Raw genomic sequence first — 26,173 nt, forward strand, 5'->3', positions numbered from 1 at the left:
GAGCCCAATGTGTGGCTATTTTAAGAAAGAGGTTGAATTGAAGAGGCAGAGATCAAGTGCTCTGCCAGCCACGTGTGAGCTGGCTTTTATCTGAATCTAGAGACTGAAAATTATGCCAAAATAATGTATAATTATAATAGCATTGCCCAGGGAACAGGAAAAAAGAGAAATGACTGGAAAATTAGGTGTATTTGCCCTTCTGTCAAGCCCCACACTTCTAACCAAGCATCCAGAGCTGTGGTCTCATGTTCTCCTCATGGTGTGTCATTGGTTCTGGCCCTTTATTTTCTGTCTAATTCTCAGCTTCCCTGATGGGAAATGGTCCTTAGCTTATGTTCCTGTCCAGATGCACTGTCTGCTCAAGGTCCAGTTGATCTTTGTGGGCTTTTTCCTAACTCTAAAATGTTGTCTCTTATGGTCTGTAACATCAAATTCTTCTCTCTATCTTTTGCTCCCTTTTCATTGATTTGAGTCTCTTTTTTTCTGCTGGAACAGCAATTTTTCAATGGGTCTGCCTCTAAAAAATATTGAATACATAGAATTTTTCAACTGTTGGCATTTTTTCATGTAACCCTGACTTCCTTCCTTAAGCCATTATTTCTTCTGGATGATTTCTGCAGTATTGCATGCCTTTTCAAAGCAAGAATGAAAGATGAATACTGCACCAAGTTTCAGCAAATTACTTTCTTAGAACATCAAAAGTTCAGAGATTTCATAAAACATTCATTTTAGATTCTTGTACAAGAAAATTAGTTTCTGCTTATATATAAAATGATACTATTTACATTGCTGAATCTGTTCTGTTGTCGATTACTGTAAATTGGAGTGGAAAAAAAATCAGGTTTTCTTTGGCATTTATTCTGTTTATCTTTAATTTTAATAATATTTTGTTATCAAAACCTGTCAACTTTTCTTCCATTATTTTTGCTGACTTCCTCTAGTCTAGCTTATTTTTTCTTTCATGATTTTCCTTATTTGTTCTTTCATGTCATCTTCTTTTCTCTGTGTCTTATTTAATCCATTCTTTTATTACACTACTCATTTACCCTTCTTTCACAGCTCCTCTCCTCACAGATTGGTGGGTTTGTTTTTGCCACCTCATACACAAGCCTGGACACTTAATAGGCTTTCTGGTGTTCTGGGTCTGATAAGCAGGGGACAAAGCATCAGTTTGAAAATAAGATTAGTCCTTTCCCATTCCAGTTTCAGCCAACAGGTTTTCTGGATAAGAAACTGTGTCTGAACTGTGATTGAGCTTTATGTATAAGTAGCCTTTAGCAACAGTTCACAAACCTGTCACTGGGCAGGTTTCTACACCTCACATCAGCATCCCAATCCACGAACTTCTGTTGCGCATAACAGGCTGCTCTCTCTAAAATCAGCTGTTTATATAAATTTTCTTGTTCAGTTGTGTCATATATGTGTATTGAATTTTAGCTGAGAAAGCCAGAATGAATTTAGTCAGCAAACCCCCTGAGCAGCAAATGATGAGCAAATAACTCTTTTTCTAATAGATTAGGATTTTACTTACATTTGGTGACTAGTTTAATGCCTTTGGATGTCATTCATAGTTAATGCATATACTTTGCTTTTCACTACTTTGCTTTTAATGGACTGGATTACAAAGGCTAATAACATTCTTAAAGATTATACAATAGCTGGTTACTAGCTGTGCTACAGGATTTTCATTGTTGAGAGGCTTAGTAGAACACTGAAAGTAGGGTTAAACAGTAAATAATTCATCTGATAGGTCATGAAGAGTGAAATAATTTCAACGTTTTGTCAACAGGCTTGACTACATACCAACAATGTTAAAAATTTTAGGGATGAGAGTAAAATAATTACAATTTAGCCTGGCAGTAAGATACCTAAGAGAACACACATTGGTCTTGTGGACAGCAAAATGGGGGTTGCCCAGATTGATCTTCATGATACATAAACCAAGGTGTTTCTTTTCACTAAATAAAAAAAAAAATTTAAAAAAAAAAAAAACAAACAACTATGCTTCCCTTTTAAAGAAAAAATTCTCCTTTGGGGTTTTCATTCTGTTTAACACTTCTTTGAAATCAGTCTGGGTTTTTCATTTTTCTGAAAACTATACTCATCTCTCTGCAGGATATAAAAAGTTGCTGTTCACTCCTGTAGGTGTATAACACAGGCTTTCTAATTTTCATAGCTCCATTAATTTTCCTAATGCCTAGTACTAAGTGTTAAGCCTGCTTTTACAGGTGGGGAAAATATGTTGGGCAAATCAACATCTGTCTTCATACAACTGTGGAGATATATAGAGGATGAAAATCTGATTACATGAATATTGTGGCAGGATACTTTTGGTGAAGAGCCAGAGGGCGAAATTTGTGCAAAAGTAATTGTTTTGTTGGTGGTAATGCTTGCAGCAGTGTTCACCAGGGCATGATCTGCTTCTATTTACATGGAAGAAAGGCTGTGCTGCAGCTTCAGTGGTGTTATGTCTGGGTACTACATCTGTATTTGTTAAATATACAGGGAAACTTGTTTAACCTTGAAAAATTCTCAAGTTTTTAACAACAACAAGCGATGTTCATGACCTTTGCTTGGTTCTGTTTTGCTTAAGCCTGTTAAAATGGAAGTAAGTATTCTAATGTTTTGCAGTTTGCTTCAAGGTGTGAGCATGCCTCACACTGGCTTCTTTGTTTTAGGTCACAGGTGTGGTGTTAAGGTTTTCATAGCCTTTTGCATGAGTTCCTGTTTTATATATGGCAGACAGAAGAAACAAAGCTCTGTGTCAGTATAGCATAAAGGAGATTTCTTTGTAGATGCCTTTTAGTTGGCTGCAAGCTTCCTGTGAAAATGAGTCATTCAATCAACAATCAAAGTAAATGTTACTATTTTCTTTGGACATTTAACCTATAAGATTGAGAGTGCTTAGTATCATCTTTAAAGATCAGCACCTCACTGGGACAGATTTTTACTCATATATAGTAGATATGGAAGTCACCCCTGTCTCTAGTTTATAGTCTTAACTAAAGTACTCGTCTGCTGATGTGAAAGGTGCTGAAGGACAGTCTCCAGCACCTAAGTAATTTTCTAAGTCGTTTCTGTTACTCTTGTCAGAGGATTTTCACACATCTGAGTTCTGGGGTGGGGATGAATGCAGTCAGATGAAACCATGCATATTATTACCACAGCAAATTTCACACTTTAATGATCTTTTTCTATTACATTTACCAAAAACTTCTGCTCTTTTACTGCAAAATCAGCCATTTTATATTTCCAGGGATAGCATTTGACTTTTCTAGGACAAAGTTACTACAAATGGTGTATAAATATAGCAGCAGCTGAGGACTGATAGTTAGTTCTCAATTCTGCTTGTTTTTCTGTCAGACTGTGCATCTTTGAATGACAGATGTTTAAAGCTTTGACAAAGGCACATAGATTCTCACCGAGAGCTTACCAGTGCTCTGTGTCCACCATCTAGAGTGAGGGCCATCAGCTTCTTTCATTCAGATTTTCATTTCATCTCCAATCAAGAAATGTAACTGAGGAGAAAAGAACATTTTCTTCTCTTTCTGACTTTCTGACATAAGCTAATTGTTCTGTGTAATTTGAATTGAGCAAGAAGACTAAGAACTTTGAAACATGAAAACACACAATTAGCTAAGTGAGAAGGAGTGTGCTTAATGATAACCATTATTAAACATATATATGCTAAGAAAATCAGGGTCCAGGTTAATCAGCAGAACCTGCTGATTTTTTTTAAGCACATAAACGTGTGATCTTTAACATTCTATCCTTGTTTTGCTGATAGTTTTTAATTAATTCCCTTTGTTTTGTCTCTACCTCATTATTTCTTTTTATAGGTAGGGCTGATGCTTGGGTCAAACTTTTTAAAAAATGTACATAGAGTATGAACTATAGGACAGTAAGTACTTAAAAAAAAAAAGGTCAATGACTGAGATCTTTCACATTTTTGAAGTGAGAGTCCTAAAGACTGAGTTGTAGTATAAATTTATACAGATTAGTGATGTCATTTGGATAAGTAATTTGTCATGAACAGGTTATACTGATGAAAACGTTAGGTAGTATTTTGAAGAAGGATTTTCTTCTCACATAATCAGATGGTTTTCCTGTTATGTCTTTATTGTGTACAGCATATTAATTTTCAAAACATCTAAACAACAGGTTTGTCGTAATTTTATGTATTAGCTGTGCAAATGGTTTGGTTGTGTAGCCTTATAAAAATAAAGATGTACAATTGTCAGATGACTGTGCCAAAGTCAGCTCAGCTCCTCCCACCTGGATGTGAAAGGGGGTTATATGGTGGGCTGGGGTTGTTCTGTTTCTGTTTTCACTATTTTGCATCTTCAACTGCAGAAAATGTTTCTCCTTACTTTGTATGATTAAAATATAGAATGTTTCCCCGTTCCCATGTTGACTAGATACTCATAGTATAGGTGCTAGGGATACTGTTGACCCTCAAAAAGATTCTGTACAAGAGGGAGAAGTACAGAACTTCTAACTGGTTAGGAAATCAGTATTAATCAATCCTAAAATGAGATCCTAAAAAATCCCCCATCTGTTTGAATGACTGAAAGTAGACCCAGGAGTCCTTTGGTGAATACTCTCAAGTTTAGGTTCACCCTACCCACTCTCAAGTGTCTGGAAAACTTCTGGGAGTGTAAAGTCCTGGGCTCCAAACCAGCATGGCTTAGGAAGACTGTAAAGTCCTTCATTATGCCTGATGCAGGTGTAATACAGGATAAAGAGGATTAAGGGGTCTGAGAGCCATGACAAGCAAAAGATAATTCAGTTATGGTCGTGGCAAGAAATGGAAAATAAAAACCTCAGTTTTATTCTGAGATTTTCTCATTGTCCTTTTTGTTCAGCTTCCTCTTCTCTAGGATCACAACCATGACAACCATGACCTATGTCAGAAGGCTTTTCTAAGGCTCATTTATTTAGTTCTGTGAGCTACAGTGCAGAAGCAGCAGCTGCCTTTAGGATAAGGACAGAACTCTAAAGAAGTCAACCCTGAAGTCTGTGTGTTGCCTTTCTTTGTTTGTTTTTATTAGCCTCCATTTGTGTTGCTTCCATGCAACATATTTTCAACAGGAATTTGAAAATATCTGAGAGTCAGATGCTGCTGCCCTGTCAGTCCCAGTAGTGTCATATTCAACTAATAGCTGGTGGAGTCCCTTTCTGCAGGGAACGTTGCTAAGGAATGAGGTTCTAGGGACATCAGTTTTCATACAAGAAGCAAAATAACAATGGGCAGTTGCTCTGATGTGAAGCCAGAAAGATAACCTGCTCTTTTGCGCTAGAAAATTCATGAGTAACTGGTATTTTGCTTGTGACAATTTGAAAAGAAAGAATTGCTTTGAGGTAGTGGGTGTTTGGAGTGGCTCAACAACACAAGGCATGAAAATGTAATGGTATTTTTGAGAGCTGGGAAGCACTTTTTTTGCACGTTGTTTAGTTACCTTACAGTGGTGGGTGGGGGGGAATCTTCCAATATGCCACTCTAAAACCACCCCTAAATCATCTTTTAATGGAACGATTCTTATCACTAAAAATATCCTCACCCATAATTTGCCATACTTTATTATGATATGCTATTGAAAAATTTGATCATATCTGATCTTATGAACTATTAATTTATATATAGTCTCATTACATGCTCTGACCATGAATAAAACAGGGGTACTTGCAGGTATTTCCTTAACATTCATATTAAAACAAATGCCAAACTCTTGATTAGATATAGAACTTGATAATGCTAAGCAATTTAGGCAAAATAAAACTAATCAGGAAGGTAGGGCTTAGGAACATTTATTGTTGCTTAGAGTGAAAGAGAGTGTAATTAAAATGATAAGGTAGTCATGATTGGAATAAATTATTGAAGTTTCAGAGATTACACCTTAAAGCATTTGATGAATGTTGAGAAACCTTGATTCTGAATATGTTCTAGGCCTTTAAACATTGAAAAAGATCGTAGAACATAATCCTTTCTTCAGCGGGGCTTTTGCAGACTGAAGAGAAGTCTTATGCTAATTTTCTATTTCTCTGCTTCCATATCTTCTACAATTTTATCTGCATATTTTTATCTATGTGTACAAGTATTTTTTACCTGTTGCTTGTCTGCAACTTAGAATTATCAGAAAACGTGTGGAAATATGTTTGCTAATCTGAGGCATGACTGGGAAAAGCGGCTCACATACTCCTGAAGAAAATCCAGTTACCAATTAAGATTTTCATTAAAATATTTGAGTCATAGTTAATTTGCATTAGGATTTATTATCTGAGCAAACCTGACCTATTAAACCTTCTAAATCTATTACTGTCAGTTAATGTCATGATTACAGGAAGAGCACATGGTGTGCCATGGAAACACAGCTGTTCCACCGAATTTTTAACTTGAAATCACCATTGTGCAGTTTATCACTGAATTATTAGGCACAATAAATTATTTTATGCTAGCCACTCTCATGTCCATCTTGATAATATTTTCCTTGTCATTATAAGTGCCTTTAGCCTTACAGGGTAATGAAAGGTTCTCGTATTAAGTCTGATTACTACGCTAATGTTTTCCAGGCATGCTTGGTGATGAGCTTGGCATATGAAACAATTTCCTACAGTAATAAAGCTAATTCAAGTGGGCAGTCATCCCCACATCACTCTTTAATGAATTTTAATGAGCTCATTAATCTATCCAGTCTTGCTCACCACATCTATTGACTAAGCTTCTCTGGGAGTGTAGGGTAGAACACATGCCCAGGAAAAAGAATGGATACTGAAACACATCTATTTTCACATTTTTGGCATAGAAACAGGAGAAAGCAGAGGTATGCTTTAAGTAGAATATGTTTTCTAATAATCAGAATTGGAAAGGGTAGAGAGCTAAGTACATCCAATGGTGGTGAAGGAAGAATCATGCAGACCTTAACGAGGTCTAGTATTGCACTGCAAGCGATAGAATAATTAATGCTTCTGTGGCACACACATATCATGTGAAATATGACTTAGAAAAAATCTTTTAGTAACTGGCTCTCTGGGGAAACTGCCTGAAGGAAATAACATCAAGCTCATTTTTGGCTGAGTTTCTTGGCATTTTACTTTGTTTTCTCAAAATGAGCAAAGAAGAGCTTGCAAGGTTATTTCATATCCAATTTCATAATGACAAATGTTGGAGAATTAAGTGGTAAAATGTATGAGTGGAAAGAGATGATTCATGCAAATATACATCTAGAAAAAACACCCGTTTTTCTTTGGTTCTAACCCCACAACTTTCCCCATCTGTAACAAATAAAGTCTAGTAATAGCAAATTGCAGCTAACTGATGGAGTTACCTGGATCTTCTAGCACTCCGATGCTCTTTAGTCAAATCCCACAGGCATATTTTTATGTTATTTTATACACAGAATTTTAGCTTGATTTGGCTTAGTGCATTGACACATTTCTTTACATGGTAGCTCAGAACCAGGGAGAGCAGTTCTGTATTAGCATGTTTATTATGCTGGTGAGTGGTGCACTAATTATTTAGACTGTGCTGTTTTCTATACTGGCCAAACAAAGGTAGGCATTTATAGTTGGTATTGTTTTGTCTGAAGAGACTTAAATTTTTGTAGTATCTTTGTAGTTATGCTCTCATAGGACAATCATTTTATGATAGCTGAACTGTGTTTGTCTCAGTTACCTGACAAAGCCTTGGTTCTGGCTTTTTTCCTCAAAAAAAATCATAAGGATAAACAAGTCTTGTCTTTTGTAATGACCATAATGTCAGTCCAGAAATTTGATTTTCTGCATGTATGCAAAGTGGAATGTATTAAAAGATTGATACATCTGCATAAAAAATGACCCGTTAGTTGAACAAAGATTTATTCTCAGCTAAAAAATGTGTTTCAATTTAAGGTCAGTGAGTAATTGAATATGCAGTGGAGGAGGGAGTCATGCTGAATATATAGTCTAGTTATGCTGGTTGACTTCACCACAGTGAAGTAAATTCACTGTAATTCAGAATCTAGTCTTGACTACTGATGAGAAGATAAAACCCCAGTGGGTCTAGAGAAGGAGTGTGTGTCCGAGCTCATTGTACTAAATGGCTGTAGGTGAAAGAGGAGATAGAGATTTTTTTAAAGTGCAGCAACAAATCCAACTGTGCTTGGCAAGTGTGATAAAGGCAGGAAACAATCTTCACGTTTTATATGTGTAAATTTTACATTAAGTGTAGCAAGGTATTCTAAACTATCAACATGATTTACTGATTTGCTCACCAGCTGTGCACCCTTTTGCTATTCACTGATATTTTCTTTAAAGGGTCAGTAATATTGTATAGAATGTCAATGTGACAGTCTTTAAGCAGTAGTAAATTACAAGTTTTAATTATAGGGAGGATCATGTTCTTTCAATACATATTCATGATGTAAATACAAAGAATCAGTAGAACAGCTGGGGTTTCATTTTATCTAAATATGAGAGTTTCTTTCTTTTCTATGTCACCATGGTGGATCTAGGGAACCTTTTGGAATAGATTAATTAGGCTGGCATACTCAAAGATTGTCAGTGATTTGTTCTTTGAACATGATATCCATGCATGCAAGCATTTGTATATTTGATCCTAAATACTTTCCTGGAATGACATACTGTTTTCATAATTATAACTTAAAGCAGAGCTGGCTGGATCTCTTTCTTAGTCTCTTGAGAGCATTTAATAAGATTATGTCTGTTATTTCTAATGTACTTGGAAAATCTAAAAGCTTATTCGTTGCTTTCTTCCCTGAATCATCCTCATCAATCCAAAATTGTTTTTATATATTTTTATTTCGATCCTAAAGAAAAACTTGACTTGGCTTTAAAAACAGTAATGGTAAAATAAAAATATGTGTTTTGTCCTTTTTGTGCACAAGATGTTGTTTTGTCACATTTTTCCTGACAACGGGAGGAAAGCAAGGTCACTATTTCATAACATTCCCCTTTCCTCCTGTCTGAAATTTTCTTGTAGTTCCAGGAGGCAGGACAAAGAATATTTTAAAGCTGAAACATTGCATTCAGCATAAAATAATAAATATTGTGTCACATATACAAGCTTATAGTAGAAAACTACAATGGATTCAGGGGAGGTTTGAGCTTAGTTTTAGGCCTGTGCTGTGTTGGAGCTAGAAGAAACTTTTCTATTGATCTTCTCACAGGGCAGCCAGGATCCAATTTGGACTTGTCTCCTTCTGTTTAGACAAATGAGGTTTTGTTTGTTTTGTTGAGGACATTTTTTTCTGAATATGAAGAAATACATTTACTGGTATGGCAGTAATGAAACTTCTACAAAAATGCTGCAGATTGGCAGATATTTTTACTTTTTTGGCGTGAATGTTTTTTGTCATGCTGCTTGGCGGAAAGAAACTGACATACAAATGAAAAAGTGGCTGTATTTCAGTTGTAAATTAAATTATATTTGCACAAAGTTATAGATTTTATGGATATTCCTTCATGTGGCTCAGTCTATTTTTATTAACATGATTAATAAGGTTATTTACCTGTAAAAGTGTGAAGAGGTTTTGGTTTTGCTGATTCAACATTAGGGAAAAAAATTGGATATGAATATTTTATCCCTGATGATAATGAGAGTTAATAGGACAATATTAAACTTCTGAACGTATGGTTACAAACAAACTAAACCCCACCCTGACTACAGAAGGTTTTCATCAAATGAGTAAGTGCAGTGGGGTCTTGTAGAGAATTTGCAATGCTGAAAAAAAGGGTGGTTAAGGAAGCACTCTTGGCTAATAAGGTTGTTGAAGAAAAACAAAAAGTATAATAAAAAAAATTGGTGTTTGTTTCCACATCAGTAGATACATCTGCAACATTGGGGGAACTAATCCAAAGAATGAGTCTTGAAATGCCAGTTTAAGATATCTGAGAATAGTAATGGAACAGCAGAGAATAGGAGATCCCTTGCAGCAGCTACTCATTCTAAGTATGAGACTGATATGGAAATGGTTGAACTGCTAACTCTTGCCTGTTATCTATTGCTTTGATCTTTGTGGCTGAATGTCAGATTGAAATGGACAACTGCTTTTTGTTTGTTGGGTTTTTTTTTTAAAGTTCTTTTAATTTGAGTTTGTTACTGGTTAAATTAGCAGAAAATGTTCTGGAAAATAGATTTGCTTGGAGCATGAATGAACGTAATAAAGGAGGAAGAGCAGAAGAGGCTTCCTCAGATTTTAATCAGACCTCAGAAGTCTGCTAGAAGAGTCATGCTTGTGAATAAGGATGATCTGTTTTGTGTAGTTAACTCAATTTCCAAAAACCTTTCACCAGAGCCCTTCATCAAAGGCTTTTAAAAATACGATGATGAGTAGAAGAGTCTTCTCTTGGATTAATGGCAGATCAGGAGTACAGTACAAAAGACATAAGTAGTCATTTATTAAAGGAAGAATTATACTTCTAGAAGGTCCAGAACAATCAGAATTAAAATGGAGTTTGAAAGGTTGCAGAAAGATTTAATCATACTAAATGATGTAAAGATGAAAGACAGTTGAGATTCAATGTCAGCAGACGCAATGGAGAAGAAGGGGAAGAACAAGCCTAGTTTTCCAGATGAGGAAAGAGCTTTGAGACATGGTGCACAGTTCCTTGAAAAGACCTCCTTTATTTCAGTACTTACTAAAATATATATATATATATATTTTTAAGGTACTTACAGTTTAGCATTTATTCTTAGTAGAATCCTGATTACCTGGTTCAAATGAAGGACACAGTCCAAGGGTGGAGGAAGGCTTTGGTCACAGATGCAGAATATGCTGTGTAAGGAGGAAGATATTTGCTATCTTCAAAAAGAGATGACAGTAGTTACAAAATAAGCATGTGGTTTTATAAAACAATGGAAGTCATGGAGGAGATAAATAGGAAATACAGTTAACTTGTCTTAAGGAAACAGGAACAATGGCATTGTTCCACAAGAGGTTGAGAACCAGAGCAAGGTTAGGGGGTTTTGTTTCACTTGTTTTCTCTACATGAATGTAGAATTTACTTAGGGATATCTCCAAAGGAGACACTGTACTGTATATGTGAATTCTGGCCATAAAGGGAGAATTGGTGGATTGATTATATTGGGAAAAATGCATTCATATCTTTTGTTATGCTCTTGGCTGCTATTCATGGTTTCTGCAGGTTAGATATATCTTGGTTTTCACCTGGTACAATCATTCAGTTTTCATGTTCTGCAGTTTATTAGTCAAGCTTCATACTTATAAACTTAATGCTTTTTATTATCACTCAGAAAGAGAGAAAATTTCAACTGGAGTTAAACAGAAAATCCAAATTAATTAATTGCTTAATCTGTATTTCAGAGTAAACGGAATTTGGCTCCCTATTAAGAAAACATTGTTAATTTAGCTTTGTATTCATAAATGTCTGACATCAAGGTAGCATAGCCTTTATAGTCTCTTTGAGTGTTACCTTCACAGTTGAATATCAATTGAATTCCAGTATTTAAATGGATGTAACTGCCCTAATTCACCCAGTAAAATATTTATTGACATGTTCCATGTAACTGAACTTAGAATATAATATAGTATTGCATAGGTCTTTTTTTAGGATTAATCACCATTATGTCTCATAAGAAGATCAGATCCTGTGTTCCCCAAATTCCATTTCATTTCCTGATCAAGAAATGAAATAGAGTTCTTCCTTTAGAAGTGTCATTTCAATACTGGAGCTCTGTGGAAAGAAGATGTATAAAATGATGTCTTTTTCTGATATATCAAGGTTTACAAAGCTGATTAAGGATTTTATTTATTTGTGTTTTTCCTAATGGAAAGATAACTTGGAGTGAGACTCTGCATGTGCTGGGTCTAGATGGTCATGGGAGATTGCTCTGAGCTGTTGTGTTATGCTTTAATGGGAATTTCTGGAGCATGGACTAGCTCTCACCCTTGTTCTGGGCTTCAGCAACAGGTGGTGGGGCAGTGTGACATGAGAAGCAGGCGAGTTTAGTGTGACCATTGCCTGCAGCCAGCAGGGATGCTCCTCGGGAGAGGTGTTGGGACTCCAGCCAAGACTGACTGGTCTGGCAAGGCACCAAAACAGCAGATGAGCCACATGAACAAAATCCATGTGCCTTGCGCATGTGAAGAAATGCAGCCAGCCAAATAATTTCTCTCTTGGTGTGATTGAAAGGGATTGATACAAGAGCTATGAAGTGATGCTGTAGGTAGAGCTAGAGAAGGCACAGAAGGGGATGAGTTACACTGAGTATGTGAGATGCCATGGTGTACTTACAGCAGAGACCAGACTAGTGACTTGGATTTGACACATGAAAGAAATGATGCAGACTTGGTCTCTCTGCTCATGTTAGGGTCTTTAAGACTTTCATTAAAACAAGAGTAATGATAAACAGTGCAAGTACTCGTGATCTGACTGAAAACTCATTTCTGAAAACACTGTCTGTAATGTCCAGCAGTCTACTCGTGTAAGCTCCAATAGGTAGATGCTCTTCCTTCTGTAAAACATGCTAACACAAGTGGTGTCTCAGTTTGGAGAAAGATAGTAGCGCTCATCTGAAAATTTCATCTAAGATCCACAAAACTACTTGTTCCTTTTTTAATGTCAGGTGGTATAAAGTGAACCATAGAAGTTATCCACAATCCCTATCTAGACTTATATGCTGTTCACAGGAAAATACTAATAATGTCCATATTAAACCTTGTGTTTTTTCTGAATGTTCCAGACAGTTATCCAGAAATTTATGAATTTTTCTATGTAGATCTGCTGCATAACTGAGAGGAAGTTTCAACTGTTTTGGCATTTGTGTACCTTTCTGGACCTGACACTCAGTTTTAAATTTCTTAATTTTGTTTGTTCCAGCATTATTTTCTTAAGACACTATATCCTAAGTAATTGTTGATTTTTGCAGTGCCCTAAGTTGGTAAACAATCCATTTAGCATCTGAAATTCAGCACATTTATCAAATGAGTTTTATCATATTCTAATTTTATGGTGTTTCTTTAGAAACATATTCTGTTTAGTATCAGAGGAAAAGCAGTAAATTTATCTCCCAGAATACTTGGTTAGTTCTGTTTATAGCACTTTGATTACAGTAAGCACAATATGCCTCTGTGTTCCAAATTATGAAGAGGCATAAAGTAAGTTTTCAAATTTAAAATGATTATTCTTTTTGGCACTTAGGCATAACCTGCTGCAGCTGTCTTCACACACAGCACAATTTCTCATCTTGTGACCTGATCTCAGCAGAAACAGATTTGCTACTATGTTTAGCATTTTCCCAAATGAGCAGAATTAAACTGAAAAAGGAAAATACTGGCACTGAGACGTAGCTATTGCTGTCATAGCTAGCAACTGAAAATAAGTAAAAAGGTGATAATTTGAAGAATATTCTAACCATAGATGTATGTAGTAATAACAGGAGATCCATAATGAACTTGCACCTAAATCATGGTTTTTTCTAAGTATCACAGGATATAAGTGAAGAAAATGATGGATACCTTTTTGCACACAGCTACTTTCACATTTTTATGAAATACACTTGGAATTTAGTCTGAAAAACTTTTTTTTATTATCTCTATTTAATAGAGTAATTTGAAGATGTACTGTTTACGGATTATGCTGTCTAACACTTTTCTTTAACAATGAGTTGTTAACTGAGTTTTTATCAAGCATTTCTAGAGTCCTGGACATCCTTACTACAATTGAGAGCAGAACTCTCATCCTGTTTTTCATAGTAAAATAATGAACAGCATTCAGAAAAACACTGAGAATAAGAAAGACAATGTAATATGTAGTATATATAATTTATTAAGCTCTGCAAAATGGCCTCAAAGCTGCAGTGGTACAGGTATCTTATGAAAACATGCCTAGAGCTTAGATTGAATTATTTGGACTAATAATTTCATAGCATTCATGTTCTTACTGGACTAGTAGCCTTGATAAAATATTGCAGAAAGATTTGGAGAAATCTTATCTTTCATTTTGCAGAAAGATAAGGAATCAAAGTGGCAAAGGGTATTGCTTTAGTAAATAGAAAAAGTAAATGTCACCTAGCAGACTTTTATATCTGTGGACATTTTATTGATTTTAATTGGCTTCTGAACTCAACTTTACTTATATGACAGTCTGTTCTTTTACACTCTACAAATATTGTAAGGGCTGAAAAAAGTGGGAGACATATTTTGCAAATGTGATCATGCCCACACTATAATTGGGCTTATTTTCTAAACACAGGAATACATGAGTCAGGTGTCAACTGGAATGTGGAGATAGCTAAGAGGCTGACTCTCACAGCCCCAGAGTATTCAAAGTGTATTTAGAAAGCCCTACATTATGAGGGAAATGGTTTTTTTCCAGGTTAGTAAAATTTAGTATGGATTTAGAATACACTGAGTGCATGCTCTCCAAAAAGCAGGCCACCCTTTCCAACTTATTTCTTCTTTAATATCTGTTGTTGTGGCAATTCATTAGGAGGCAGTATTGGGGTTTTGGGAGGTTTGGGGTTGGGTTTTTTTTTGTTGTTGTTTTTTGTACTATAAATCCCCATCAGACTGTATCTGCTATTTCTCATTTACTTTTAGAAGCTTTTCTCAAAAAATTGTTTGGTCTTTCCACAGCAGTTTTGCCCTGTATTATAGTTTCTCAGCAGATAATGGAGCATTTCAGACCTCCTCAGGAGTAGAGATGATCCATTCCTGAATTCACACCATCAGATATACATTGCTGTTTACCCACAGACTAATCAAGAACACAGCATTCCACCAGTTTTTGCTGCCCTGCACACCTCTCCGTAACATGCAATTTCTTTAATACCATTCATGCAATCCTCCACTGAAATAGTTTGGTTCTTGCATGAGAAAAGGATTTTCTGTGCCTCTTCTCCTGCCTAGCTTTCAGTAGTTACTTTCTGGAGGGACTATATTCACTGTTTTGGCAACAGTTTTTTCCACAACATTTTTTATTCTGTTAGTGCTACATTCAGACAGGTGTCTGGGACACTGAAATTGCCCAAACTTTTTTGCAGTCAACTGCTTTTCAATGTGTTTTCTTTCTTTTATTCATGCTCTTGCATTTGAAGAAAGATTGATGCCTCTGCAGATACTGTGCAGCAAAATGAGATTATAACATCCTAATTCTACTCTGCATTCAAGCACAAACAGCTCTCTGCTGCACCAAGATAGCAGGGTTCTATTGTGTGTAGCGATGACTTGGGGACATGAGCACCATCACTCCTTCCTCTTTCTTTCCCTTGCTTTGTGTACCCAGCATGATGCCATATTTGATGGAATATTCCTGGATCAGTTGGCTGTCTTGGCTGTGTCCCCTCCCAACTGCCACCCTTGTTGTGGTTCGTTTTGCGTTTGTTCTGTTCACCCCCATTGTTCATGTTGAAAGGCCCTGCCCAAACCCAGTTAACTGTCAATCCCCAAACCCCTCCCCAGTTTCTATGGTTATCAAATGTATCTTTTTGTTCCCCACCCCCGGTTGCCTGCCTGTCACTCGGCACCCCTGCCTCCTTTTCCAGAAGCTTCTGGCCAGGGTGTCGGGTGATTGGCTCAGGGGCCGGGGCCCCTCCCTTAGTTGTACATGATTGGTTTTACCCTTATGTCAATCCCCAATGTATCCTTCCCTTCCCCCTCCTGATTTGTTACCCCTCACCCCTCCCATCTCCTTTAAAACCCGAGGTTTTCCATACTTTGGGGCTCTCAGGTGTCTGCTCCCAGCCCTCGTCCCCTGGTTCCATTGGGAGTGTTTGGTCCCTCGGGACCCAATAAACCCAATCATACTAAGAGACTGAGAGACGCCTCTTCATCCTGCAGCTCGGAGTTTGAGCGGCCACCGTCCGGAAGGCAGTTTAGTGCCTTAGGCGCGATACCCGGCTTCGTGTTGGGGAAGCGCCCCTTCGGCTGGAGGCGGGCTGGTCATTCTAGCCTGGGCGTGTTTCCACCGGCCACACCGCTCCACCACCCCCCTGTCCTCGCTGCAGTGGCAGTACAAGAAGCAGAAAAGGCCTCGATGCTGTGTGAGTGCTGCTTGCCAAAAGCAAAATAAAATCTGTATTATCAACGCTGCTTCCAGACCAAATCCAACCTGTAGTGCCATAAGAGCTGCTGTGAAGAAAGTTAACTCTACCTCAGCCAAAATCATTGCAGAGTCCAAACCTGAGAGTCTCAACTATCCCAGAAATTGCAGGGTGCTCTTTTACAAGGTTGCAGTGGCCTGTGCAGGAGTTGATAATGAGGCGCTGATTTCCAAACACCTTGTCCTTTTGGAAGGGTTAATCTGTGTTTTACTGAAATGAGGCAATGCAAGGGAAAAACCTTAGCCTTCATGCTTTTCTCCAAGCTCTAAGGATAGTTATGGTCTAAATTTTATGAGACACTTGTTGCATAGAATGTGGCAGTTAAGTGCCTGAAGAACTGTGCCAAGCAGGAGAGGTCCATTCCTTGCATGCCAAGGAAGATCCAGCTGGGTGCTCGACTGCTTTTTGCCAGGAGAGATGCACTGTGGGTTTTAAGTCATAGGAAGCTCTCTGAGGCAGAATCTTTCTTCAAGCTCTCACGAGTCCAAGGGAGTTCTGCTTTGCCTCTTAGACAAAACCTACTGCCAAAGCTCACTGCAAAAACCTTTCCTGCTGTGGTCGAGGCACGACGTTACACGCCTCATTGCTGTATTTGTTTTTGCATGCTTTCCAGAAGATGTTTTTGTAATAGTCTTGGCTATGGGACGTTGATGTTTTTCTTTTTCCACTGTGTATTGTACTATTTTATTCTAAGTTAAAAAGGAGAAATTCAAAAGGTAGCAACAGTGTAAAACTGCGCTGACAAAAAGAACTCAGAAGAATGTAACAAAACTTTGAGGTACCATAGCGAATGCCGTATTGCTTTAAAACCATTTTGTTAAATAAAGACCTTGCTTTGATAAAATAATTGTTGCTGATACTTAAAACCATATTTTTTATAAGCAGATATTTTTGCTAACAGTAATGTTAAATGTGTACCGATAGCACATCCAGTGCTGCAGGCTGCATTCTGGGATGCACTAAAATTTTATTTTCAGCTAATGTGCCTAAACATCAATCTGCCAGTAGACAGTAAAATGCTTCAATAGCATATAATAAAGAAAACTTCCATGAGTTTTTCCCTAGCGGAGATAGTGTGAGTTCTGGCTTTTTTATAAATTTGGATCTTTCAGAAAATCTGTACTAGTACTGAAGTAGTGTGCAAGTGGCCAGAAATGGTGTAACACTTTCTCTTGCAGTTATTTAAAATATTTAGAATATTGATGTGTATGTGTCTTGTTTCTTCTTCCATTTCTGTTAGAGCAGATGATGAGCAATAAAATTATTTTTAAATAATATAATTATTATCTTTTATGTGAGGAAAATGGGATCACACTACTTTTTTTGTCCTGTATTTCTGTGTTGATTTGGATTTACAAACACATTAGCAATGGCAAAGTGCAAGTTTATCACACTGGTTATAACCTTTCAAACCTCTGAACTCAACACAATATAAATAATTCCTGCACTCTTAGACTGCTATTAGCTGATAACTAGAGGTCCATTTTTTTTTATTTTCAGAATAAGCGTTGTGAATATACCACCAGATTGCTAAAAGTTTTCTTGTCATATGGCTGGTGGTTTTCTGGGGTTTTTTTTTGGGTTTTTTTTGGTTTTATCTTTCAATAATAGTACTCCAAATTAGTAAACTTCCCATGTTTCCATTAAGTGTTTCCACACTAGAAGGATGTAAAAATAGAATTCTTCTGTTACAGTTGCATAACCAGCTAGTTGGCTGGTTCGTTTACTAGGTTTTCACTTTTCAACAGTTCAGTCTATTAATTTGAATTTCTCCTCTGAGATGTTTATCAGAACAACACAGAACTTGATATTTCTTCTTCAAATATGATGTTGAGACTTATGTTCATATGATGAACTCACAAGTTTTCCTGTGGACAGTTTGCAGCCTGCCTCCTGGACATGGGTTTGGGTACAGTTTTAGCTATTAGGGTTACTTTCATGCAGGTCAGATTCAGCTGTAGTAGTTATTTCACTAAGTGGTAACTAAATTCTTTCCTCCCCCAGCTAATACCAGAACTGCAGCTGTTTTAACTGATGTGGGACAAAAGGTGTATGGATGGGGAGTGTGCTTTCCTTTTCCTGTGCGTGTCTGTTGTGCTTTTTTCATCTCTCCAAGATCAAGAGCTCTTCAGTAATGCTCTAAATTGATAGTTCTCTAATGTTGTTTTGTATGATTAAAATTACAACATTTCATAGCTGTTTCTCAAATGAAAAGGAATGACCTGATAGGATCTTCAGTAAAAAGAGTTGAAAGATTCAGAAAACAATGAAATGGACTTCTGTGCAGGGAGCTATTCAAATTTCTATGCCATGTTTTCGGATACATTAATTTCTTTATGCAGCAACTTAGGAAATGGTATCGAAAATACCACACATGACAAAGAGAAATGGAGTTTCATTATTTGAATGTAATTATCTCACACTATGTGGAACAGCGTTTTCTTGTCATGAGCAAAGTAGAAGCGTTAAGCCTATTATAACATCTCTTTTGATGTTTTTCTAGGATGGAATAAAAGATGAGTGCTCAGTGCTGAAGCTGCAGCTGAAGGAGAGAGATGAGCTCATAGCCCGGCTTCGTGAGGAGCTGGTAAGCAGGAGGAGCCATGCGGGGGAGTCCTGGGTTTTCTGGGTGTTTTTGGGTTCATTTCCCTGATAATGTCAATCCAAGACCAGATAATAAAGAAATACAGTTTCACACCTGCTACGGAATTACTAGCCTAAGGCTATGTTAATCATTCAGATAAACACTGATAACATTGACTGTACTTTTCTAGGGACTTGTCAGCCTCTGAAGTGGCTACTGTCTAGGTTCACTGCTTGTAAAAGTTTCTTTGAAGACAGTGTGTTGACAGTTGTCTGATCAGAGGCAGATAAGCACAGCACTGTATGCATGTGCCAGAAATCTTGAAGGGCCATGCACATGCCTGATAAATTGTCAGTATTTCTCCCATGGGCTGCTTTTCAAATCTATGAGATTCTTCAGTAGAAAAGGAAATAAGGTTATTTTTTTTTCTCCATATTAGATGTCTTTGCATAAGGTAATAAATATTCTTACACTTGCTGAACCTTTACTTAGCAGATGAGCTACTAATGCTTGGCTACTGCTGCTTTAAGGATTGACAAAAGACATTCCAGTGACTGAAGCAAAATACATGATTCAGCGATTAGAAAACACTAAACACATGAAAATGCATTTTATTATTTTGCTAAGGGTGTGGTAACAGAATTTGGAGATTCCTGTTTGGATGGAATGTGGTTAAAGCATGGATATCTTCAGTATTTTCAAATAAACTAGAGGGAGTTTCCACCTCCTCTCTCACTGCAGAGAAATCCTGTAGGGCACCACCTTCAGGAGGACATTCAGCACATACATTCCTTCCATGAAAGCTGCAGCTGTGTGGGCACCTAAGATTTTGTTTCATCACCCTTTGGGACAAGGGATTGTTTCCCTAATTAGATCTTAATTTGCTGATCTACCTCAGGGGATTTTTGTGCCTTTCTGTCTTTTGTCTCTCGTCCCTAGCTCAGAACTTGAACAGAATTAATTCAGGTCTAGCTATTACTGCATTTTTTTATACTCACTAAAAGCAGGAGTACACTTTTATGCCAAATAACTTGAGTTTCAAGTTGCATGGGAAAAATGTAATCCTGCCCAAGAGTGAAAGATTTCTTTGCTATATTTACATCTGCAAAATAAATACACATCATCAATATTCTTTGTGTTGTATTTGGCTGCATTAAGAAATGATGTATTGTGTAATTATTATGTAAAATTAAATAACAAAATGGGACATAGGGTGCATCAAACTCCTCCACAGTCCTGGAGCATTAATTTTGTATCAGTCTAGTTCGGAACATATGCTATTTAACTGGTGGACAATTCTGTCAGTGTAAAATTACCCGGTATTGATACAGGGAGCTGTAGCTGGTTTGCTGTTAACTGTTGTCAAAATTCATCTGTGTATACATCATTTGAAGACAAAAAGACCCCCAGGGAACTGTCATAATAGACAAAAAATACAACTTCCCAGGGCCTTGAAATAAGGATTTCTATATGACTGAAAGTACCGTGGATTTAATCCATTATTAATTGACTTCAGTTTTGATGCTTTAAGACTTGTAAAGAAGTGCAGGTGGGATTCTTGAGACCATGTTTAGTTGTTTGAAATTAAGCTTGGAAAGGACTTCATAGATCTGATTTACTCCTAATTGAACTGACTAAAGCCAGGCTGGGAGTTGAACATGACAGAAACTATTATAGTTTATGAAACCTAAAAAAAAAAACAAGTGGAAACGCCATAGGAAAAGAAGTATTTGGTTTTTGTGGTGTGGTTGTGGGTTGTTGGTAGGGGTTTTTTTTGGGTGCCTTTTTTTTTGGTTCGGTTTTTTTGTGTTGTTGTTGTCGTTTTGAGTTATCTAAGTATAGTCATAGGTGTACTTTTAAAATCTCTACTGCATCTTCTGCAATACTGCACATTCAGTGCCCTTTTTCTGGAAGTGCCCTGGGTCCCTTCCCATGGCACTTGATGAAGTTGGCTCCTGATTGTCAGGGCAGCATCAGAGCTGCTCTTAGGAACTTTTTTCAGTGGGGTCTTGAGGGAAAGTAAGCTGTCTTTCAGAGCTGTTAAAAATTAATTAAATCTGTAATGATTGCCAGGAAATTCTGATAATGTTTTCCTAGCTTGCATAAAGCTCACCAAAAGTTGATGTGAAACATGCTTTAATATTCTGCAAATGCTGCATTTACTTAGGTGTTTGTGAGACTGTAAACATTTGGAAAGTGAATGTTTAGACAAGACTGTTTAAGAGCAGTCATTTGTGGCTAATGAAACTGCACATATTTTCACATAGTTGCAATTTATTGCAAACATAGCACTTAATAGAAAACGAAAGCTTTTGTTCTTGTGTCTTGGGGCAGCCCATGTTCCATTTGTCACTCTGAATATGGAAAGATAAAATTTTTAAATGCAACTTGACTGTCTTGAAAGCATGGCATCCTGATGCTAATTCAGAAATAGCACATAAAAATTTATTTGAGTAGGAGTCAGTTTTGTGCTTTTTGAGAAGTACATTAAAATCTGTACTTCCAGCATTCAAGTTGAATGTTTGCATGTATATGTAAAACGCTTGCTTAGTTGGTTTTACTGCAAAACTCTTCAACTAACCCAAAGTGAACTTAAGGTAATTTTGGCTGTGTGGGAGCTTTTGCTTCTTGCTTTCCTCTAGATTTGCTAGACTTTTCTAGTAGTTTTCCCCTCTGATTTTTTTTTCTTAAATTTTAAATACTTCTAAAAAAGCATTCCTACCTCATTTGAGTGCATTATGAAGGAGCTGAACTGAGGAAAATGTCAGTGGAGTGTGAGCTGATGAAGCTTCAGAACTGGCAATTGTTACATAGCTTTTTAAGGGGGAAAAGGCTAAATTCTAGAGAAACGAAAATAGGGGTTTAGATGCTCAGCTGCAGTACCCACGTAGAAAGGATAAAATACAAGGAGCCATCACCTACCTCCTAATAAACAAAGAAGAACATAGTCTCTTGCAGATTTTTGTTTGTTCTCTTATTTAATGATTATTAGAGAAATAAAGATAGGGAGGTAGGGAAGTGGAATTAGTACCTCCATGCTTCCATTATCTCTTGAAAAAGGCTTGCTTCAGAAATGTCAGGTACCCAAACCTGCTCTGAAGACCTGGAAATGGTAAACCTCAGCAGGAATTGAAAATTTGGGTTCAAATCACCACTTTTCTCAAAACTGTACTCATTTGTGAAAATATTATCCATGGAATCAAATTAGGCATATCCATTCTGCAGGGAATGTGCTCTGCTTTTTTCTTCTTATTTTCCCCCTAAAACAACCAAAATAAATAAACATCTTAGTTTTCTTTGGGCATGAGGATGTTTGAAACCTCAGCTGTCTCATACCCAGGTCTGCCTGCAACTGCATCTTTTCATATATTTTCCCAAATCGATCTTTTTCTGCTGCAGTGTGAGCACTTAGAGTGACTTTAAGCAGAAAATATTTTCATGCTATATTGGCAAAAATAACTGACTGCTGTTTACAGTAACATTTATTCTATTGCTGTCATTGGTACAGCAACACTCATGGTGAAAAATGAGAGTTAACACCATTATCCTTTCAACCTTGATTCCCTGTGTGACTTAAGTCGTGTGTTGTGCCACCAAAATGAAAAATGTAGTGAGGCAGTTGGAGTTGATTCTGAGTGGAACTGGAGGCAAAGTTAGGTCAGGAAATTAATCCCCCTTATAGCCCAGCTGTTGGGAATATTTTTCTGCCATGGAGGTAGCTCTTTATCCAATGTTAGACTTCCTACATTTATGGAATAGCAAGGTACTGTGCTACCTAAGTGGGCTTTACCTCAAGCTGCACAAGTTACTGCTTTCAGGCTATACTCTGGAGTTGGCTACACAAAACAAAGCTGCTCTATTTTTATTTTTTAAACTTTTTTCCTTATCTTTTCCAATCATAAATAAGCTCTACCTCCCTGCCCAAAACGTAGGTTAAATGATGTGAGAGGGCATGGGACTTGTGCTGTGGTTTGGGGGAAGGGGGTTGGTGGGTGATGGTTTTGGCGAGGAGCGACTTTTTTGTAGTTGTTGCTTAGTTGGTGTATCCTAAATACAGTGTGTTCCTGGAGGGAAAGAGTGATGGCAAGCTTACCTGTTCTCTGTAGCTTGATTTCAATAATGGGCAATTAGCCAGTTGCTCAATTTTTGAGGATGAGTACTAGTTACTCAGCTTTGAAGGGTAACAGAAAACCTTAGATGCATTTGAATCCTGCTGATGAACTATCTATGAAAGACACTTAGGTTAAGTGTAAAAATCACTTCAAAATGTAGTTATGCCAGTACAGATCCTTTGAATTTTACAGTTTTAACATTATGACTTGTTTTGACAGGCAAAGGATGAGTTTCAGATAAAACTGTCATGAATGCATGGTGAAAATAATTTTTTGAGTTGTTGTGAAAAAGAGACATTTTCATTAGTCCAGCTTACTGTCTACATTTTAAAAACAGTTTTTCTTGAAATTTTAAAGAAATTAGTTCCCATTTGAAAAGAGTAGTAGTCCTTTTTTTTTTTGAAAAAAGAAATCTAGATTACTCTTTACACTGATTACCCATTTGCTTTACATTCTGTTGGTTTGTGGTATTATTTAATGTTGGCTGTTTTTATGAGAGGGTATTACAGACCCTTGGATAATTTGCATAAGAACCAGCATTTGTAAGTAGTTTGAAATCCTCTTTCTTCACCATATTTAGGAAAAATTAGGAGTAGAAAAGAAATAGATTAGGTGTACTTAAACATTATTAAAGTGTCAGACATCTTCCCCCTTTTTTGCAGGAGAATTAATTGCACGTATTCCAGAAGAGGCTTATCTGAGCAGTAATTACTCTCTGAATCAGTTCCACAAGACAGACATGGAGTGTGAAAATGGCAATATCCTATAACCCACAATGGGGATTAGGCTCCAACTCCTTGTCTCCACCAGTCCCTTGATAAAGCTGCCAGTCAGATAGGATCTTTAATATTTCTGGGCACTTGTAGAGGTGATTCTGCATACGAGTTTAAGTTCCTACTACAAAAAATTGTCATATCATGGTGTTTGGAATAGATAAAAAAATATGTCATGAGCACAGAGTGTATTACTGGTTTCACTGAGGCTCTGCTCTGGAGTATTTAATAAAAATAACACTGCAAAATGAACAGACCTGAAATAAAGAATTTGTCCCAAGTCTCCCTTGAGACACAGTGGTGAGGCTTGCCCTCCTTCAATAATAATGCACTGTGTGTGCTTATCTTTGGCAGGAGTGTCACTTGTAGACAGCTGCCTTCATGAGATGTGCAATGTTTTACTGATGGGCCTTCTAGTATAAGCAGGCAATTCTGATCTGGCCTTAGGCCAAAATCTAGGAAAACTGTACTTTTTGAGCTATCTGAAGGACAAAATGTATGTCTCAATGTCACCTTTCCTTTTTTTAACTTAATTTTTTAAACTTATTTTTACTCAAGTGAAGATCTAAAGATAGCTGACAACAGGTGAATTTTAGGACAAATGGAAATGGTATCTTGGGGATGTGCAGGGAAGGAAGACTGTGTGTTGCAGTTTGGCTTTGTAGATGTTTTCCTTTGTAGGATGAAAGTTGGCTAAAAAGTACTGAAATTCATTGTTGCTTGATTGTAAGTTTGTGGTATTAGATAAATTCTCAAGGAAGTACTCAAGTTTGAGCTGGTGTTGCAATGACTGCTCTCAGTATCATCTAATGAAATACTATTGCCTCTGTGTGTTTATAAGAGAACAGAGAAAGGTGATGTTGCTTAAAAACAAATACAGGTGTGCTGGGAAGCTTGTTTTGCTTCTGAAGATGAGCAGTTTAATTTCTATGATGTAACACTTTCAGTATATTGCTGAAGGCATGTGTGTGACACATTTTTATTGTAATCATCTGATATGGATGACTTTCAGATTGATAAATGCATTATCCTCAGCTCTGCACTGCAGTGTGTAATGAATCAACTGTTCGTGTTGTTTCTTCCAATAATTAATTTTCTGATTGGGGAAATATTTTTGCTCTTCACGATGTGGGGATATCTGTCTGTGCAGTTTGTTAAGGATCTGTTGGAAAAATAATGTTTTGTTTGGTTTCTCTTTTCTTCCCTCAATCTTAGTTTAGTGCCTGGTCCAGTTTTCTTTGCCATAGCTGAGCATAATTCACAGAAAAGTCTTTAAATACACACTGGTATAGCAACCATCACCAATGAAGAATCATCTGGGTTTTAATACCATGGTATATTTTTTTTTTGCATGCTAGTGAAGTTTTTTAAGGAAGGGTGTAATGTAATGTTCATCCTCAGTGAATGTTTTTTCATTCACTCTTAGTATATTCCAGAATTTAAAGGCATAAATAATTTTGTCTGTAAATAACACATTGTTCTTCACACAGGAGAATTTTTAGGATGAAAAAAAAATTACAAATACTTTTATGTCAGGCCTGAGAAACTGTTCTTAAGACACCAAAAAGCTGAACTGCAGTATCAGTTAGTCCTTAGTCCTTTCCTAAAAGAGTAAACTAACAAGAAATTAGTTACATGAAAGTATTTCTTACATCTCAGTAATATTGCTTCTCAGAGACTGACTCTGTAGATCCTCTCCAAGTTTTGTGTATTTTTGTTGTTCCATTACTCTATTTCCATTTGTTATTTGAAATGCACAAGATTTAAGAGATTCAACAAAGACTCCATTTCAAATTCTGTTTCAAAGACTGAGCACTTTCTCACTGAAGATACCTTCTGTACTTTGGCATCATGAATATTGCATGGTTCAAAGGATGCTCAAACAGTTCCTCAGATGCTCTGCCTTCTTTGAAACATATTCTTTAGTGATTTTAAGTCCTGTTTAGAGCTGGGGTGTGTATATGGAGTTTTAGTAGAACTTCCATGGAGAAATTCTGATTCATACCTAGTTTGTCTACATGAGGTTGTAGCTCTGAAATTGGGAAAGTTGCCTCTTCCAGTTTTTGGAGAGCAAAAATACCCTTTGCCATAGCTGTTTCCCATGGTTTGGAGAAGTGAATTAAATAGAATAAAGTACTACTGATCTTCTGGATTTGAGTAGATAATCATTGTACTGCATGCCCTCTCGTATCTCTGTAATTAGCCTAGGATGGGTGGGGCTGATGCTGGGGCTGGAGAACTGCTCAAGTGGCCATTTATTTCAGAGATATTAGATAAATGCCTTTTTTTTTTCCCCTTTTTTTTCTTTTTTTAAATCAGAATAGCAATCTTACAAGAAGAGGTGGGTTTTGGTCACAGTGTCAAGCCTCTTTATTCCATCCAGGTCTTTAATGCTTCCCTTGGATTCTTTCTTCTGCTGTTCTGATTTCCTGCATCTTTCTGCATCTTTTGAAATACTGTTCCCCTCTCTCTATAGAAACCACACACAGTCTGCACATCTTTTAATGTCCTGTGCATGTTTTATCAATTGTTTATCAAGAAACTTATAAAAATTATTGCTCAAGTAATCTTGTTTCCTATTTTGTCTCCTCTGATAGTTTGATGAAAAAACATTTTATATTCCTTTGTATCTTGATTAGTTTAT

The 26,173-nt window shown here is 36.9% G+C and overlaps 1 protein-coding gene across 4 annotated transcripts in view; it reads left to right on the top strand.

Annotated features, from left to right (window-relative positions):
* The window catches only part of CCSER1 (coiled-coil serine rich protein 1), a 615,756-nt gene that overhangs the window by 319,896 nt on the left and 269,687 nt on the right, over window positions 1–26,173 (top strand). For all 4 annotated transcript variants that reach the window (XM_071431637.1, XM_071431638.1, XM_071431640.1 and 1 more), the window contains exon 8: window positions 18,564–18,647. In XM_071431637.1, the coding sequence (XP_071287738.1) occupies window positions 18,564–18,647 (84 nt within the window). The remainder of the gene's footprint in view (window positions 1–18,563; window positions 18,648–26,173) is intronic.

This window comes from Agelaius tricolor, unplaced genomic scaffold, assembly GCF_023055355.1.
Source record: "Agelaius tricolor isolate 1412-34295 unplaced genomic scaffold, bAgeTri1.0.p SCAF_8, whole genome shotgun sequence".
Lineage (NCBI taxonomy): Eukaryota > Metazoa > Chordata > Aves > Passeriformes > Icteridae > Agelaius > Agelaius tricolor.